The 20,998-nt window shown below is 37.6% G+C and overlaps 1 protein-coding gene across 2 annotated transcripts in view; it reads right to left on the bottom strand.

Moving 5' to 3' along the window:
• Positions 1-9,152: 9,152 nt before the first annotated feature.
• Positions 9,153-20,998, bottom strand: part of Septin2 (septin 2) — a 47,815-nt gene continuing 35,969 nt past the window's right edge. For both annotated transcript variants that reach the window (XM_081738914.1, XM_081738915.1), the window contains exons 8-9: positions 18,605-18,778; positions 9,153-10,082 (exon numbers count right to left, since the gene is read on the bottom strand). In XM_081738914.1, the coding sequence (XP_081595040.1) occupies positions 9,900-10,082; positions 18,605-18,778 (357 nt within the window). In that variant the 3' untranslated portion in view covers positions 9,153-9,899. The remainder of the gene's footprint in view (positions 10,083-18,604; positions 18,779-20,998) is intronic.

Genomic DNA, 20,998 nt, shown 5'->3' with positions numbered 1-20,998 from the left:
TACCGTTCCTAGGTCACGACCTCCCGTTGGAGTGACGTAATTCCCTGAAAATTCAAGGCCAATCAACAGGCAATTGCAGCTGGTGCTGCAGGGGTTGAAGGCTCGTAACATGGTTCGTTGCTGAGTGACCTTCACTGTTTGTTGCGGGTAGGAAGTAGAGACAGAAACAGCGAGACTGCCTTGAATGGAATGGCTATTTGCTTGCGTGCACAGAAGCTGAAGGTGTTCTAAATGCCTAATCATTTACATATTTATAGTTTCTATTACATCAGGTAAAAAGGAAGATGAAAGTGGGTCAGAAACTCGGGGACCAATAGCTCATTCAGAATTTTATGGAAGCAAGTTTATACATACATATATTTTAGAACTGAAATCCGAATTTTCTAGTGCAGCGTTTCCCAACCGGTGTGCCGCGGCACACTAATGTGCCGTGAATGGACCGCTGGTGTGCCGCGAGGAAATCGAAAGAAATTATTAATTCTATAGCAATCTAATTGCAAGACACAAGAAAAATGTATATTTGTATTTCACATTACTATGAACCTCTACTATGAATCTACAATTTTAAGTTTCATACCGTGTTACTTTTCTGTACATTTTTAATGTTGAAAAAAGTATTTGTTATCATTGTTATGACTATTATTGCTTCTTTTTTGTTGCAGACTTATTTCGTAACTTGAAATTTTAAAATATCATTCAATCCTTTCGACAAAGCAAACATGCATACAAATTACCTTCATTTGTGTTTTAAAATACAAGAGATTTGTTTGTGCGTTCGTTATTTAGTGATCTTTCTTCTTAGTGAAAGGTTGGATACAGTTTTTGAAAAAGAAAGCTTAGTTTTAAAAACCTGAGTCCAATATTTCATTGCAATTGTTTTCTATTTTTAAATTAAAATGAAAAATTAGCATAATGATTTACCACAGGGGAAAAGCAATGATCGAGCTTTCTTCTCTGTGAGAAGATCAGTAATCACAGAAAAAAAAAATACCACAGTATTTTATATTTACAAATAATAATATCTATGAGTGTGCCGCGAAAATTCAAGTTAGACACGTAGTGTGCCGCAAGTTGAAAAAGGTTGGGAAATGCTGCTCTAGTGTAACCAGTGACCACGTGCTCTCTCTCTCTCTCTCACACACACACACACATATTATATATATATATACTAGCTGAAAAACGGAAAAAAATTGAATTTCCTAACTCTTTACAATATTTATTTCAATGAAAGTGTAATGAAAAAATACAAAGATACCCTACTTTTCATATAAATATTAAAACAATCTAACCACACAGAATACACCTTAATCAAATTGACATGGTAAAAAAAAAAAAAAAAAAAAGTAAAGTGGATACTATCTTCCAAAAGACATTTCAAACGGATCAGACATTTTCCCGACCTTGAAAACTACGAATTCGACACAAATTTCAGTCATTTTTGACATTTTATTTTTCATTTCCCCCACCTCATCCTTTGCAGATGAAAATGGACTTAAACGGCATTGAGCACTAATATTCATTTCAGTGACCCCAAAAACTATGAATTTGATACTAATTTCGGTTATCTATATTTTAAAATTGAAAGTGACTATGTTTGCGACTCTTTAATTTCTTGAACTGCCCGACCGATCTCGATCAAATTTTCAACATAGATGCGGTTCTGGCCTCGGAGTGATTTTAGCTATTTACTTTGACGGTACAACTTAGAGGAGGGGGAGGAGGAGATAGAAAAAAATAAATAAAACTTAATAACTCTTGAACCACCCGACCGATCTTGATCAAATTTTCAAGGTAGATGAGGTTCGGGACTGCCATGATTTTTATCATTTCACTTTGACGGAGCAACGATGGGGGAGGGGGTGGAGGGGGAGATATAAAAATCAAAGTGACTATGTTTGTGAATTAACTTTTGAACCACCCGATCGAATTCGATCAAATTTTCAACATATATGAAGTTCAAACCTGAGAAGTCTTTTTTTATTATCATCATTTCATTTTGACAGTAGATCTTAGGGGAGGAGCTGAATTTATGAAAATGAATACAACTTAATAACTCTTGAACCACCCGACCGATCTCAACCAAACTTTCAACATGGATAAGGTTCGGTCCTGTACAGTGACACTTCTGATGCCATTTAAATCCAAATTTAGACCCACAAAAATTGTGGGAGGGTATATATATATATATATATATATATATATATATATATATATATATATATATATATATATATATATATATATATATATATATATATATATAATCAAAATGACAATCGAGTTCATACATTTCGGGGTCGCTGAGATGAATAATGACACTTGCGATGCCGTGGTCCGCAACATGGGGACGAGAGGTGATATATAAAAATCATCGTAAATGGCCAATATCAAGGAGCGCTTTAGTAATAGTAAGAAGTGACTGACTAACGAAACACATTAATATTTTTTCTTAATTTAATCCAGTGAAATGGGTAATTGATGCTAGTTTTTAATAATTTTTCATATTACCATTTCCTCCTCCCCCCGGATACTAATGAAGCTGAACTTAAATGGCAACTGGAATATCATTCTTTATCTAAGCGACCTCGAAAATTATGATTCGACACTAATATCGGTCGTTTCTTATCATTTTATATATCCACCCCCCTTCCCCCTAGGAATGCTAAGGGGTCTTATCCCAAGTGAGGGTTGACCTTGAACTTAAAGTATACCAAAACTGTCATTAATCAACTGAGGGACTCCGGAAACTACGGATTCGCCATTAAGGTAAGTTATTTTCAATTATTTTTACTTATTACCATCCCTACCTCAGGAATACAAATGGGGGCTGAAATTGGATTTAAACGGTATCGGAAGTGTCACTTTTCATCTCAGCGACCCTGAAAACTATAGATTCAACACTAACATCGATCATGTTTATGTTCCCCCTCTCACTCCCTCTAGGTGTGGTAGGGGTCTTACTCCGACAGTCCTCTTTTCCAGACTATAAGTAAGAAGTGTAACAAGTTTAGTTAAAATTACTCCAGGCGTTCCGGAGTTATGCTGAAACAAAGAGATACACACCTCTCCCTCCATTGATATATAAATATATAGGGCTCGAAAAGTTCTGGGCGCCAGTCGCCGTGGTCACTGGAAATAGGTCTGGCGCCTATCTAATTTAAGGCCAAATCATGTACGACTATGTATCAAATTGATCGCAAAGTCGATATTTTCGATCGCTAGGTAGCCGTTGGTGACTAAATATTTTAGTTTGACGATAGACATTTACATAACTTACGTTGAGTTGAGTTGATTTTAGTTTAGCGTCCCTTTCAGCAGCGAGGCTATATGAGACGTGGACCTACTGATTAACGTGGAATCCGAACCACATGAGCTCCCGCCGGGAATCGAACCCGGGTCTCCCACGCCAAAGGCGCGTACGCTAACCGCTTAGCCACGGAGGAGCTCTACATAACTTACGTCTGTAGTAGAAAGTATTGCAACCAAACTCTCTGATCTGGGTACCGGATTCAAACCTGAAAAAATTAAACGAAATCTTTAAGTTTTATGTCTTACGGTTATGCCTGCTAGGCTAAAGAAGTCGGTAATGATACGAAATGAATGAAAGAGTAGAATGAAGAAAGTGGGAGGAAACGGAAGAATCCCAAGTAAACCCACGCACACGGTGTTTGTCTACCACATAGCTCAAACTTGAAATTACGCGTTTTGCCCATAATACACTGCTCCACAAAACTTAAGCAACCCGAGAGAACGTGGTATAAGTGACGTGTGGGGCCCATTCAACACTGGTTAGTGGCATGCACATACACAGAGACACACAGGCAAGTCGAGCACCCACTCTATCGCATAAGCAGCATCGTTGCAAGCGCGGTGAAAAACTTATGCCATGAGGCGTACACTACAGCTTAGTAGTGTCCGAGGCTCCAAGCATTGAGTTAGTGGTTCTTGTGTGGGGTACACACGTTGCAATGGCTGGTAGACGACATTTGAGTGACTATGATCGCGGGCAAACACTTGGGCGGTGGAATTCGGCCGATCGCAAGTGGAAGTGGCGCAGGAATTCAACGTGAACAAAAGTGTTGTGTCAAGGCTGTGCAATCGCTTTCAAAATGGAGGTGAAGTCAGTAGACGTCATGGAGGAGGCCGTCCGAAGAAGACGTCGGCCGTCGAGGGCCGATTTCTCACAATTTCTGTCAAACGTAACCGCCAAGCTTCATGCTCTCACCTGGCCAATGAGTTGTTTCAGGCTACAGGACAACGCGTGAGTCATGAAACTGTTCGTCGGCGACTCAATAGAGCAGGACTGTATGCAAAAAGGCCTGCGCTGTGTGTGCCATGAAACTGGAGCACAAACGTGCGCGTTACACATGGTGTCAGGAACATGTTGTATGGGGGGAACACCAGTGGGCGCGTGTCATGTTCTCCAATGAGTCGAGATTCAGCCTGTCGTCAGATTCTGATCGGACTTTAGTGTGGAGAGAGCCAGGAGCACGCTATCATCCAAACTTCATTGCTAAATGGCCCTCCTAAGGCGGTGGTTCCATTATGGTGTGGGGTGGAATTATGCTGGACGGGAAAAAGGACCTCCATACTGTGCAACATGGCACTTTGACAGCACAACGGTACCTGGATGAAATTCTCAATACACATGTGTGTAATTTCCGCGGAGCATTTGGCCCAGACTTCCTGTTCATGGATGACAATGCCCACCCACACCGTGCACATCGTGTGTCCGAGTATCTGGGGAGCGAAGGCATTACGCGTATTGCATGGCCTGCATATTCGCCGGACTTGAATCTCATCGAGCATGTGTGGGATGCTCTTGGGCGGCGAATAGCGCAGCGCAGTTCACCAGCACACACTCTCCCTGACCTGCAAACAGCTCTCCTCTAGGAGTGGCGCCATCTGCCGCAAGACTTGTTCAACACACTGACTTGCAGCATGGAGGCCAGATGTCGTGCCTGTATAGCTGTTCGTGGTGGTTACATGCCATATTGACTGCCTATGCCCTCGCACAACCCAGCTTCACCTGTTGAGGTATCGTAGTGCTGAACTTTTTGGTCACCCTGTACATCCTAACTGTATTGTTCGTCTTCACTTGTGTTGCATTGTGCATCTGGACCGTCTGTTTGTACATTATACTTGGTGCAGTGATCGTGCCGTTTTATTTTCCGCCACTTTCTTCGAGTTGCTTAAGTTTTGTGGAGCAGTGTATATAGCACATCAGTATATAGAAGTCATTACATATACTGGCATGAAAAGTCGGAAATATAGCGTTTGAACTTTGATGCCGACAACTGGGCACGTACCGGTACATGGCCGAATCAACACGCTCTGGCTCCCAAAGTTATGCTTCAGTACTTTCTCTCTCTCTCTCTCAAAAAAACACCCCTCATGTATTGTAAATTACAATAAGCAAATTGTCGGATCACTCGAAAAGAGAAAAGTATATGTAATACAGAAATGCCCACATAGGAAATTTCTAGCACAATAAGTCGATTTATTCTGTAATATCTAAAGTAGCCCAGTCAAAAAAGAAAGTCAAACATTTGACCCTAGGCTCCTACTGAGCGCAGGCGCTAATTCGAACACGATCACTATCATTGGCAGTAATGTGCATGTTTTCTTTAGTTATACGGTATTTAGAAACTAATGAAATTTTCTATCAGATAAATTCCCTTTCGCTACAGTCCATATTATCTATGGCTGGTCAAATGACGCTAGTTCAGCGTTTGTCAATTAATTTAAGAGTTACGAAGTTGTATCAAGAAAAATGGTCCACTCTGTATATTAATTTAAGAAGCTGAATTCAATGACTATTTTTAAATATATCTGTCCATGGGGTCACAAGAAAAATGAAAGCTGGGATCTTTAAAGTACAGCTTATGGCAATGGTAAAAGTTGCAACGCTTGATACATTTCTAATTGCATTTTTTTTATACTAATTAGATGTTAAACCAAACAGAACTATTTTAAAACAATCGTCCATGGGGTTTCTAGAAAAGTGATCTCAAATATGGGATTCCATAGGTGGATATGCTCAATTAGAAATGTATCTGGACTTGGGCACTTTTATCATTGGGGTAAGGGAGGTCATCATACCAAGATCTCAACGTTGATGTGATTATTCTCGTAACACGGGGTATCTACTAAAATTCCAAATTGAAATTTCGTGACCTTATCTTTACCAAACCATAAAACTTCGTAACACTCTCAAGAAAGAATTTGGGTGCGAATTAGGTCGAATTTTCATGCATGCGATAGAAGCGTACTTTGCTTTCGATTTGGTAGCGTCTAAAGCCGACCACATGGTGGTGAATTTTGACGTTTTATAGCCCAAAATTTTCCAGTCTGTACTTATATTTGTATAGATAAAAATTGTGACCCAAAAAATAAATTTCGTGACCTTTTCTTGACGTCCTTTCCAGAAGTGAGACGTGGATCTATAGCTTAACGTGGGATCCCAGCTACGCGAGTTCTCACTGGATAATGAGTGGATGAAAAAGTGAAGAAAATTGTTACAAAAATACTAGAATCAATCAATGATGCATAAAGAATTTCAATAAAAAGGGTGGAGGTGAGTTCAAGGTCCCAAGTTCATATTGTTTTAGGCTTTTTGCATACATATATCAATTCGAAGAGCATTCATTATTTTTCAAGCCTAAAGGTGACGCAACAATTACGGGATGACGAAACGATTGCATCTCCTTCCTTAACATAAAAACAAAGGTAGGAGCTGCCTTTTACTGATGTTTTAATAACGTGCGGAACGTAGATACCCAATAAGCTGCAGTTTCCAAAGATGCTATTCAACATTGTGGATTCCAACTTTTTCCCCATCGACGCTATCCCACAGACCTGGCCCCGTGTGATTTTTTCTTGTCTCAAAAACTAAAACTTGGGTGATTCAGCGACGATGATGTGTTAACGTTGATTCTTTATACTGTCTAAAACTAGTTTGACAGCCGTGATAAAATCTTTTCTTCTGCTGGTATTCGATGTCTTGCTGATTGATGTGTTAAGTACATTGATATATAGGGACGTTACGTAGAAGTCTTCGTTAAGTACTTTCAAAATTCATATATTCCTTGTGAGGCATAGAATTTATTGAATGGTTCTCGATGGCAAATGTATGTTTTTTCATAACATCTAGTTGATGGAAGGTGTGTGAGAGTGGGGGGGAAGGGAGAGTTAAAACTTGGAAACTCTTCTTTGTGTACACCACTATTTTCATTGCTTTTCATGGCGTGGGAGACCCGGGTTCGATTCCCGGCGAGAGCTCATGTGGTTCGGATTCCACGTTAATCAGTAGGTCCCGTCTCATATAGCCTTGCTGCTGAATGGGACGCTAAACTCAAAACCAACCAACCAATCATTGCTTTTCATACATTAATAGTAACATTGAGATACGAATGGAAAAAAACATGCGAATATTTGTCTCACGTAACGTAGATTTGAATTCATTTTCAGTAAAACCGTAATAAGCTATACAACTGCTTGATACTATAGCGCATGAAGGGCTACGAACAAATAGTTGGCTCACACTCAATTAGATTATACATGGCTATCTTATCAGCTCCAAGTTCTAAAGCACTCCGACCTATACCGCTATTACTCTGGTTTTGAGTTTTAAAATATGCTTTACATTTTATACGCGGAATGAGAAACGTAAGTTGAAGGTCAACATACGCTATCATAATTACAAAGGGAAACTTTTCAAATCTTCATTCTATTCGTCATGTTAATTCCTATAGTAAACAGTCACGCTAATAGGTGTCGATCGCACGCAGGGAATTTGTGGATTTACAACTATTTTGACAATTTAATTGCAAGTTAAAAACTGTACAGTTTCAATTTAGTTACTTAAAAATACGACTGGGGTCGTAACCACATTTACAGTATATTTGAAACGCCGTACCCAAACCAAAACCTCGAAAATGCCTAAGCTGCTGCTACATCATTTTCTTCTTTCACGGCTAGCAAACATCTCAACTACACTACAATGTTCATCATTAACAACATATCCAAAGAACTTTCGATCTCCACCTATGAAATCATCATATTCAAGAACTTTCAATTCAAGACACAAAGATTTTTTTCTTCTCTTAAGAATTTCAATCTTTTCGCCATTCTCCAGAAAGCAAAGAAAGGAGTATAGAAACTACAAACAGTTCTAGCGGCTATCAAAATTTAACCAAACTTCTAGATATCTCTCTCAGCATTTTCCATAATGGCACCATCTAGAACTCCACTCCACCGTCAAATTCATTTCCTAACTTGGAACGCAGATAGACTTTCACTCATTTTCTCACAGAAAAGAATGTCGACATCTTAAGAAACATACGAAGCCTCACACCAATCTCAGAATACGGGGCTACGATGTTCTTAGGTAGATAGTCACATTTCCAAAGAAAGTGTGTGGTCGGAAGAGTGAAGTTTTTGTCTGATTTTCAGAGGTACAACGTCGAGTGCACCGAAAACCCAATGAACCATTTCATGTGCAACGTTGTTCAAACTGAAGGAAGTTCTGTGATGCTGTGAAGATGTTTCTCGTACCATAATTTGGGCCCACTCATACAGGTAAATATGGACCAGTACATTTGTTTGGACTTTCTCAGTGACCAGATGACATTTTACCAACATATTCATAAAGAATATATAGTGAACACACTTATCTTCCAAGGTTAAGTGTAATCACTGGTTCTAAAGCTTTTGTACAGTCAGCGACGAAGTTCTTTCCGTTTGATGAAATCAGTTTCGTAAATAACTTCAGAATGGAAGGACAATTTGAGTACAGTTTTCAATAAATTAAAAAGAATGTAATTCTCTGTACGTTCCAGCGATACCACCGTTATTCCCCAAATAAATTTTACTAAACGGAAATAACTTTTGTCGCTGATTGTACATTGTTTCAGGGACATTCAGGCATCCTTTTGCACCTTGTATCGCCTGAGAATTCCTCAGTGAAACTCAGATATAAGCACGCCCATACTTTTCTGAGAATTCTGGTATTAGGTAACTTCTTCTGAGGAAGGGAAGTTAATTTTTTTTGTCTTGTGGTTACAATGAATCGTTAGGTGACAGAAGACAATCTGTAGAAAGAAAAATTGAATTGTAAAATTCAGGAATACAATGAACAAATGAAAACGACATTATGGAAGACAGAATTTCTCATTATATACGTACAAAACAATACATGAAAAGTTATAAATAAAAATAATATTTGGTATAAAGTTTCAAGAAAAGCGCATAATCAGATAGTTTATTCTTACACAAAAATCTAATGAATATGTAGTTTTTTTTTTGGACTAATATATCCAACCAATGTAATAAAGAGATATACTACACAGAAATTGACTTATTTTTGTTATTCTTCTTTCATGACGTTAAAAATAACATGTCACATATAAGAAACCTATGAATAAATAGAAATTTTATCTTCCTACTTATAAAAAGAAAATACCTTTTGTTTTGAGGTATGCAGTTACTTTTAAAAAGTCTATGGTTCACATACAAAGTTGAAAATACTATCTTTTATACACTTATACATGAATATTTCGTCAACGATGGCTGTCACTTGTATTACTGATTAACACCCACTTGATGGTAATCCACACATTGTCGTACGCTTTCTTTGGTGGCAGTGATAACAGCAAAACACACGAAGTGAACACACGGACGTGCCTTTTGTTATGTGCAGGACTAGCTACAGTATCACTAAAATACGTTTCATTAGAGTCATGTCTATGATAGTACCAAAGTCCCTACAGCAGTGTACTCCACGAAAGAAGGGATGAAAGAAATGCTATATAACAACAGAGTTCACGTCAGGCTTCTTGGAATAATTTTAGCATCTTGATGTTAATTTGGAAGCAAAAAAAAGCAAACAATACTTGTATCTATTTCTTCTTGCTTTTACCGAGTGTTAGTGTATGATGACTGCTAGTCAACTGTTGCTGCTGCAATTGTTGTTTCCTTCGATTGAATTCCACTATTTCATCCTCCAGTTTTTTCCTCGATTCTTCCAACTTCTTTTTGTCTTCTGCGTGATCCTTTTTCAACTTATCAAATTTCGCATGAAGCTATGGAAGAAGAATTAAATAAAATAATTATGATACATAACATGTTAAAAGCAACTTCTACAGTATGTCCGAAAAGTACTGCACCATAGGCACAAGTACAGTATTTGCTCACATGTTAGTAGGCAGAATCGCACAATTGTTGAGGGCACAGATATAACGTGGGCCAACTGCTTAACATACATCCTTGATTCTTTACAAAGATCAGCTATATCCCGAATCTTTTGCTGTACGCTTGAGATTTAACCCCTAGAACGCATAGTCTATCGAATTAAAATCCGGCGAGGGTGAGGCCTATTCAGCGGCTCCTCTGAAACCAACCCAGTGCCCCGGAAATTGATATCCAGTCTCGTGAAGCCCGGACGTAGTATTTTTACCAATTTTCCTATGGTGCAGAACTTTTCGGATACTCTGTACACCAATTTTCTGTTACACCTGTAATCCTGTACATTGCAGAAACTACAAAATTTCCTGCACTGTAATCGAATCTGAAAAGCCCATAATTATTATATTCATTGGAAGTTACTTAAGTTTAGAAAAACAACATATAAAAATGAAAATTGTATATGAAAGAAGTGCATAATTTCTTTTGTTGCAGAATTAAAAACTAAGACTAATTTGCCAGTCGTTATTATGTCAAAAAGCGACTCTTATTGTAAGGCATTACATACTAAATAAAGAGAATATTTAACTGCTAGGCATTTTAAAGCACAGTCATGAAGAATTAAAAATGATATATTTGGGTGAAAATAATCTACTGTGACAAAGCATTTGCCACAACAGCTAGAAAACCCACAGTGCCTAATCAATTCAAACAAAGTATTATGCAAATGTCGAAAACAATAAAACAAAAGAAGAGCTTTGTGGAAGAAATAAGTGAAGGTTATATTTTAATTATGAGGAAGCTGATAAAAACTGAAACACATTATAGTAAAGGTATCAGATTGTTTAACAAAATCTGGAAACCTACTAACATGTGAATCTATCTTTTTTATCTTTTCTAATCTATTCTAGATTGCTTGTGGAAGCCATTGGATGCACATTTATTACTAGAAAAACTACTTTTTATATAATGTGGATTAAACAAACTTTCTTCCTCTTTACAACAGTTTTACAGTGAAGCATGGATTTTCACGGATGGAAGGAATCTAGAACCATGTTTTAGCGGGCAGTGTGGTAGCAGAAAATGCATTGAAAAAGAGACCAGAGAAATCCTGAGACATTTATGTTGATTATGATATTCAAGTCCAGGATTCAAAGTAGAATCATTTTTTTCCCTGATATAATCTACAGTACTTTGCGATAGCTAGTTTAAATGCTCTAATTGTCCAACATGGCTTATTCGTCACCCGAGGTTTTTACTACTTTTATGGCATAATGCGAACATCCGGTCTGTATTCATAAAAACCGTTTGAAGTGCAGTCTTATGAATACAGACCAGATGTTAAACAAAATGCCTATTTCTTAATGTTAGGGACATAATACAAGGAAGGATCAGAAACTAAGGTTACAAGGCCGATATTTCTGAAATTTCGACTGTTATAGAGAAATGAGGACTGTGCTGTAATTTTAATACATGGAGTTGGCAACTATGGCGACTCGTTTGGAAAACTGGTCTCGCAAAGAAGTTCGCTCAGTTATTCGATTTCTGTGAGTGAAACATGTAACTGCGGCTGATATTCAGACGGAGAAACTGTAATGTCTCGTCAGCATGTCGCAGAGACCAGAAGACCACCACGCAGTGGAAGCAGTTTCGCTGGGACATCATCGACCACCCTCCCTACAATCCGGACCATGCTCCAAGCGACTTTCACCCGTTCCCTCACTTGGAGCACCTAGGAGCCCGCCGCTTTGCTTCAGACGAGGAGATGCAACACTTCGTGACAATGTGATTGGACACAAAAGGACAGGATTTTTACCAGGAGGGAATCTTCAAACTCACCCCATGATGCTACAAGTGCCTCAACTAATATGGAGACTATGTCGAGAAATAACCTGATGTGTGCACTATCTGTTGGATGTATGAAGTAACATATACATGTTTCACTGCAGGCTTACTTTCTGATCACCCTTCGTAAAAACTACCGGGCTGAAGTTCATTTGGGAGTCTTTACTTCAATTTCACCAAAATTTATTTTGCTTATCTTACTCTGTATTGCTTATATTATTGCTTTAAATATATAATATTACCCATTCTTTGTAATCTCTTCAAAATCAATCTTTTATTAGCATAACTGCATAAATCTCTTCCTTTGAAAATAAAAGTTTGTCAGTTCTCACAAATTTTAAAATAACAAAACGTTAACTTAGGACCAGACCTAGGTCTAACTCTAACCCGATACATGGAAACAATGACATAGCGAAAAATGTGAGCATGTTGCGACTAACAAGAATAACCTAAAGACACATAAAGTTGCTTGAAAATGAAAATATACCAAGTTAATTTGATCTGCATGATTTTTCCTGATTTAAATATGGCTCGATTGTATGCCATTATGGCTCTGGTGATAGAAGGAAAAGATATAATTTCAGAAGATAATTGGCAACTTGAAAATAATGTCTTATATGCAATAGCAATGCCTTGTGATAGTCTGCCAAAATGTATTAAAAATATAATAAATAAGTTATTAATTAATTAAAAAATAAAATCTGACCAAAGTAAATTACTTTTAATAATAAATGATAATGTTACAATTTCGGCAATGTATCCCTGTGAAACCGTAAACTGTTATTTATTAAAATGATTTGCTTTAGTCAGTGTATCTTGTAGTTAAGTTCGAGCAAACATGTTAATCATTGAGTTTTCCACTGACAGCTGTCAGCATCATCAAGAAAAGGTAAAAAGAAAAAAAGGGCTTTAGTGGGGACAGGATGCGTTTTTCATACCTGTATCTTGACATTGCTGACAATTGTCAGTATGAACTCGACGTTTAACATGTTTGCTTGCACTTAAATACAAGATACAAAAGAACCGGTAAGTACATTTTGAATTCATTGTCAAGATTTACTTTATTAACACAACTGGGAAACACCTACGGAGGCTTAGTGGTAAAGCGCTCACCAATGGTGATGGGTCTCTTGTTTGATCCCAACCAAGTGAGTATGTGGAGGACAACATCGTGTTCGTAGGTTTTCTCGGCCTCCTCCCGTTTCCTCCCAACTCTTATTCCACCAAATATTGTACAGTAAACCACTTTCATTAATCATTCGCCCTTTTGGCCTACAGGGAATACTTGTGGGAGGTAAAACAAAATATTTAACTTGTTTTCACTTGGAAACTACTAAGATTTACAAGTTAAACTAGTTTAATTCGGAGGTGGATTGGAAAGAACGACCATTGGTGTGAAATGGGAGAATTTTACACCATTTCAAAGGTTTATATGCTTGCCATTCTTTCCGGAAGCTACAAGGAAGAATTACTTGCTTTTCCTTTGAATAATGTCACCCGTAGGCTTTGAGGGAAAAAGTTGGTTTTGTTCGTGTGCAAGTGTTACAAGATAATTCAATATTATCTTTACTGTATTGCAACGTTGTGTTTTTATAAAGAATTACTACGACTGTACCTACTATACCTGAATGATAGGAACATTTGTCATAGTTTTATCTGTACAGCTTCCTTCAACCAGCTTCGCTAGGATCAGCTAAATAGATAGATAGATAAATAAAAAGAAAAAAAGTAGGAGTTTACGCATATTGAATGGACACTTTGATGATCAATTACCATAGCTTCTGGGTAGCTGATTATCAAAGTGAAATTATAAGTCTACAACTGGACCTAAATACTCTCTACAAAAAATCATTTCAAACGGTTCTGCCATTTTGTCGTAAAAAGGCGACATACGTCGATTTTATATATAAATAGATTGTCTTTTGATGGTATTTTGCTCATGAATCTCCGTAAAGGAAAACCAAGACGGCGATGCAAGTATAAGAGACGTAATGGACTTTTGCAGAAAAATGATGTGACTATAATAAAGACGGTTTCCTATCGTTATGTAAAGGATACAGTACACGTGATGTCTCTGCCACAGAACATAATGCATCAATTAGGAAACGAGACTGGGTCTGTAAATAATAAATAAATAGAAAGTGGAAGTAACTTATTTCGATTTACTCAAAGTAGTAGTAGTCTACACACACATTTCTACATGATCCAGTAGGTCATGGAATGACTTCTGAGTCCTGGACAGTACTAGTGTTCAAGGTTCTAATCACTGCTTCCTGAATGATGGGAACGCCGTCAAATAAGCAACTCTTCAGTAATGCTTTTACTTAAGGAGAACGAAAATAATTATAGGGAAACAGGTCTCGCGAATATAGCCACGTTTCGTCCTCTGCAGTGGTGTTCTGAAGGAAATCGGGCTTCCTTTCGCCATCAGTTCTTGGCAATCTTACATTATTATTTGGCGAACAGTCTCCTTATTCACCTACGAGATCTGATATTGTCATAAAATTTACACTCCAATCATTCAAAATGATATCCAGAACTTTATTAATCATTTTAGCTGTTCTGACAGATCCGGTACCTATCATTTTTCACGGACTCCTTGGCAGCACTGACCCTCTTATGTCATTCAAAAACATGACAACGGGAAAGGCAATTGTTTCCATAAACCTTTTTCAACATCTCAAATGTTTCTGTTAAAGTTTCCGTTCAGCGCGCAAAGACCTGATATTCACTCCTTGTTCCATCATTGAAACAGTGATGATGTATCAGAACATCAGTCTACACTTAGCCGCACCACAACATTGGCGACTGGCTGGGGTAAAAATTTCTGCACTTGTTCCCAAGGTCTGCAAGATTTACTACGTAAAAAACTTCAGTGGTAAAATTAATTTTCCATAAAATAATCTCGTTTCCTAGTTACCGCACAGAATATGTGTGATGACTGAATGAGATTTGAGAATTCTTATTTTTATTAACGTAAAGTACGTTTCTGTTTTAAATTCATTACCAAAATATGGCTTTATGAAAGTACAAATATCTTTACGAATCACCATGTATTTTACAAGCAAATAGTTGAGTGAAGCTGTAGAAATGCACACTCGGAATATAGGTTTTTAACTTTCAAGAATCGGACGGTCCCATTTTACCAATGAAAACACTCACACAACACTGGAAAGTTAAACCATTAGCCCTTTCACTCCATGACTATCGCATGAATCTCCTCCCATCTCCACCTGACAAAATATTCAGGTAAGGATGGGAGGAGGTTCATGCGATAGCTACTGGGTTGGGCAGTAAGAGCACAGGAGGGAGAAGTAATAATTACTGAAAATTTTTGTTTTGTGTTTAAAATAACAGAAACGAAATACAAGAACTGAGAAATACAAATAAAAATAAGTGAAGTAGTAACAAGTAAGGACAATAATGAAAGATAATACGAAATGAAAAGTATCTAGAATTCGATTCCAGGCGGGACCTCATGTGGTTCACTTCCCATGTTAAGTTGTAGGTCCACGTCTCATAGCCTTGCTGCTGAAAGGGACGTTAAAATCAAATGACATCAAAAGTATCTAGGAAACATAATAGCCCGGAGAAAGTACTCGGAGAATAGTTTCGCAGAACACAGAATACTGGATAATGGATTTATTTAAGAATGTGAATGAGGTTAGAAGAATCACAAGCATTGGTGTAACGCTAGAAAGCCAAATTGGTGTCGAATATAGGGTAAGTTTTATTTACATCTGGCATCTTCGGTAGAGGTTTGGAGCATGTGAGGCTTTCGGTACTATTTCTTGAAGCCAGTTGGGAAAGTCTTTTTCAGTTTCAGATGAAAAATTATGTCGTCAGTTATTCGTAATGTGACTTACAAATAAAAAGTTTATCGTACTACGATTATGCATTGAGGCTAAAGGATATGATGATGATGACAATGAATGAAATAATGGAAATAAGAAAGTGGAAAAAAAAAAAAAAAAAAAAAACGGGAGATCCGCAAGAAAACCCATGGACCAGGTGAGCACACTACCACTGCAGCCCCAAAGAACGTGAAAATGATATAATAAGTAATGTGCATTTTACGTGAAAATGATATAATAAGTAATGTGCATTTTACTGAAAGACTAGTAAACAATCTTAAGGTGTATTTTGGTTCATGTGAAACATCACTTTGCTTAAACATTAATCTAACTTTTCAGAAGGACTCCATGTATTCAGAAAGCTTTAGAATTTCATTTTAAATAAATCAAGTCCTTGAACAGTAGGAAGGTGTTCAAAATGTATAACAGTCAATATGGTACATCAAACTTGGAGTACATTTCTGATAAGTTATTTATGATGGAATAATGTGTTCACTGTGTACAGTTTTGAAACATCGTATCTTTACTGAATGGATACCAAATATTACATGAAACTGGAAACAGAGGATGTTGTTTATTATTATTAATGATTGAATTTGCGGATAAGAAGAAGAGGATTTGGAATTGGAGGTGTTGACAAGTAGATCTTCAAGTAACTGTTGATAGGTGATGTGGAACAGATAATGGTTCCTTCAAAACGGCTAGGAATCACGGTAGGGAATATTCGATGTGGTGTGGGAAGGAGTTCTTTTAGCAGAAATATTGCACATTGTTGGTCAATTTGATATATACGTGAGTCTCAAGCAGTTCGTTCTCAAGTCTGACGTTCACAACGTGAAAGGTGTTTCTGAATTGGATTGGAGTTTAGAGTCCCTTTCAATACCGAAGTTATATGAGACTAGGATCTACAGCTTAACGTCAAATCCGAATTTCAAAAGTTCCCACCTGCAATCGAACCCGGTCTCTCGCGCCAAACGCGTGTACGTTAACCATACAGTCATAAGTACGCTCATGAAAGATGACAGTGTGGTTGACTCTGCATTCGAACACATTCCAACCTTCTAGTACAAGGGGCGATCAACTGAAACCCGTTCGTTCCATGCATTATTGGTATAGTGTGTAGGAATGTTGTTGATACGTGTTTCCGTTTTGAAGGGATAACGAGTGAGAAATGGCGTTCAAGATCCCCACTCCCTCCAAACAGGACCAGCGTGCCGTCATCCAGTTTCTAAGTGCCGAAAGTTGTCAACCAGCTGAAGTGTTCCGGCGTATGAAAGAGGTGTATAGTGATGCATGCGTCTCCAAAACAACAGTGGTGGACTGGGCCAGAATGTTTTGGAAGAGGCGTGAAGAAACCACTGATTATGCCCGTCCTGGTCAAACCAAGTGCATGATTTGTTTCAACGATTCAAGTGGGAAATGTTGCGACACCCGCCCTACAGCCCTGACCTTTCACCTTGTGACTTTCACATCTTTGGGCCTCTAAAGAAGGCAATGAAAGGTCAGAGCTTTCAGTTTGACGCTGAGGTTTAGGACGCTGTGCGTGATTGATTTGATAGTCAGCCGTCCAAAGTTTACATGGACAGCATTTGTCAATTAGTGATACAGTGGGACAAGTGTCTCAACGTTTATGGTGACTTCTTCTGAACAATATTTTTACTGCACGCTAACCATAGACGCCTCTAGATAATGTACAAGTTTCCGCTCGAAATAAAACTTATTTCATGAATTATGACCACTGAACGGGTTTCAATTGATCGCCCCTTATACAATCCGTAACAACAGCATATTTGATCACACTTTTCAAGTGAATACTCTCAGGATAGGCTTTTTCACGAGCTTCAGAAAGAAATGCTTCAACATTACATTACATTACATTACCATTCTATCTGCGGACCGATCCGTGGTCTTAATCATCTGTAACGACCTCGTATATTTACTTTACTGTAATTTCATATTCATTTTTTTATTTGGTATTATTTTTATCAATTTTTATTTTCTTCTAATTTTTAGTACAAAATTCACTTTCAAAAATCGTAACCGACGTTTTACTTAAGTCTTTCAATTTATTCTTTTGCACCTGTATCGTTACTAGCCAACCAAGTGTTTTCTTCCATCATTGTACTCTCTTCACTTTCCAGCGTATCATGTCGCATGCTTCAGAGTGACTAGTATTTTCTATAAAATTTCTTCGGTTCCTACCTCCTCACGTCCTTAAGTGACACATACTTGCTAGAGCATATATTTACGTTATTCTGCATTGTGAGATTATGCTTGTAGCACAAAGAAGCAAATTGCACAGTAAAAGCAGAATTGGGGTCAGAAAATAACCACAGTATGTGTTTGGATAATAATAATTCTAGCCGGATTTATAATTCTAACAATGCTAGCTTTAGTTAACATTAAACTGATTTAATTACCTACCTATTTCAAATGTGGTTAATTTACTCTAAGACTTTTGTTATCAACCTCCTTAATATTCTCTTATCTTCCCGCTCTACCCAAAGGTCTTGTTCTTTCACTGACTTTTAACTACAATTCTTTACCCTACAAGTTGTTTCCCACCTCAGATGTCTCGATTTATTATCTGCATGATATTCAATGACAGCTATTGTGAAGTTTCACACTGTTTAATTTTCTTTATATACCCGTTCGTCTGGTTTTGCACCGAATACTGGGAAAAAATGTTACCAAAAATCCTTACGATATTGAAAGAAACTTACATCTTTTTCTGCTTCTTTTAGCTCTGCTTCCTTTTCTTTAACTCTCACCACGAACATCTGTCGCATCTCATCTTCTTTCTTCTGCAGCTCTTGAATGTGGTCGCTTCGCTTTTGCTCAAAGGTTTGTTGGAAACTTATTGGTTTATTTTCTGCATCAACGTCAGTGAAGCCCATCTAAGATAGAATAAATAATGAATTAGATAAAATGATAACATATAATACATACAAATAAGCAATGATAATGCATCTATTAATTATGGTAACGCTTCTGAAATAATAAATCGTAATGTGATTTTACTATTAAGTGTGTTTGTAAGCCTTCTCTCATCTACTTTTCTACATCCTTCAAACTATTGCAAAGTTCTCAGTTTAATCTTATAGTTTTCCAATACAGTATCTGCGTACTATTAATCCTTAGATTCATGGCCTGAAAATTATACAAAAATGTATAAGCAGGGTCTCCGAGGCTCTGTATTGCTTTCAAATGGGAAAATGTGCACTTTTGAATCACATGACTTAAATAACAGGTTATTTCTTTAGAAATAATGTATTTTATTACAATTAGAGACTATTTTATTTTATAATTATTTTAACATTTTATTGGAAATTAAATAATAATGAAATACGAATGCCTCTTTTTGAAGATTTCAGAGCTTTTTTCATATTTCTTGTAATAACATTATATATTGAGGTTAGTAATCGATTTTACATTATACTGAGATTTCTTTAACAACTAGGTATATCAATATCCATGAGATACATTCAGCAACATTGTAGTGCATGCCGGAAAAAAAAAATACCGAGTCCGCCCGAAAAATGTATACATTCTTTGTCATCCTGTATCAGGATACTGTCATTGACAAATGTCCTGAAATTTAAGTATGTTGTAGTATGGTTTTTCGGCCAACAGATGTCTGCATTGTCAATTGTTTTCAGTTAAAATTATGTTGTAGTACGGGTTTTCGTTCAACAGATGTCGATACTGTACGGTTAGTGAGATAAGAAAATGGTAGATGCACGCTTGACGTTAGAGCAGCACTGGATTGGATGAAGAGGGCCCACTGAGTTCCCTCCCCGTTCGCCAGATCATACCCCCATGGGCTACTTCTTATGGGGAACTGTGAAAGTGAAGTGTATGGAGGTAAGCCGCGCACGCTCGAGAACCTTCGCCAGAAGATTACAGAGGCATGTGCCTCGATCTCCATTGATACACTGATCACTGTAGCTGTAGCGACTGCTGGTCGTTCTCTTTGGTGTTTGGGCACCAACGGCCAAAATTTTGAACATCTAATGTATACAAATGCTTACTTGAAGGTTTGTATCACATGTTTGAACAATAATTAAACGTAATTAAGAAATATAATATAAAGTATTTTTTCTTAAACAGTGTATACATTTTTCTGGTGGACTCTGTAAAATAAAAATCAGATACACTATTTGAGAAGTACATACTTAAAAAATGTTAACCTAAAACATCTTCAATTCTAATTAAGTGGAATATACATATTAAAAGGTTTTGCGACTTAAAAATAATTAGGAATTATAAGCATTTTTCATGACATTAAAGTTCATAAATTCGAAAACTGCTTTGTGCATTTAGAAGCAGCATGGGCAGCAAATTAATTTGCTATATTGCTTAAAAATATTTTTTCCATACCTGGAGCACGTCAACTTGCTTTTTGTGTGAAGATTGTAAGGACAAAATCCACACCTTCTTCTTTTGGGTTCTTAGAGTGGCTTATTAAGTCTACATCTTTTCAAAGCACCTTCAACTGACCTTGGCAAGTTAGGTATTCGAAGTCTCTTCACCATTTGAAGTTTCACTAATGATAATTTGGGAGAATACGGGAGTACTCCCGAGTTTTACGTCCCATGGTTATGCTGGTTAGGCTAAAGGAGACGGTGATGATGAGTAATGAATGAAATGGTGGAATGAAAAAAGTGGGAGGAGACGGGAGAACCCCGAGAAAACCCACGCACACGGTGTTTGTCCACCACAAAGTTTACTTGGCGGGGGCTGGGATCGAACCCGGGACTCCTAGCACCAGAGGTGAACGCTCTACCACTGAGCCACCGCGGCCCAGGGAGTACCCCAAGAAAACCCACGGACACAATGTTGTCTACCACAACTTTACTTGGCCGGGGATTGAACCAATGACCCCACGCACCAAAGGTAAGAGCTCTAGCAACTAATTACCGTGCCCCCGCAAACAAAAACTTAAATGTATACAATTACAGTTCAACTGACCATGATTTTTAACTTACGGTGAACATCCCAGCAGGCACAGCTGCAACATCTATCAAAACAAAACAAATTCCATGTCCTTACACAGCATATGATGGACTACGGTGAATCAAACACCTTTTAGCAGGGTCATGTAGTGACCACATCAC

The sequence above is a fragment of the Thermobia domestica genome, chromosome 14 (assembly GCF_964235325.1).
Source record: "Thermobia domestica chromosome 14, izTheDome1.hap1.1, whole genome shotgun sequence".
NCBI classification, from domain to species: domain Eukaryota; kingdom Metazoa; phylum Arthropoda; class Insecta; order Zygentoma; family Lepismatidae; genus Thermobia; species Thermobia domestica.
Note: the sequence above shows the minus strand (reverse complement) of the source record. Positions and strands in the feature narration are given on the sequence as shown.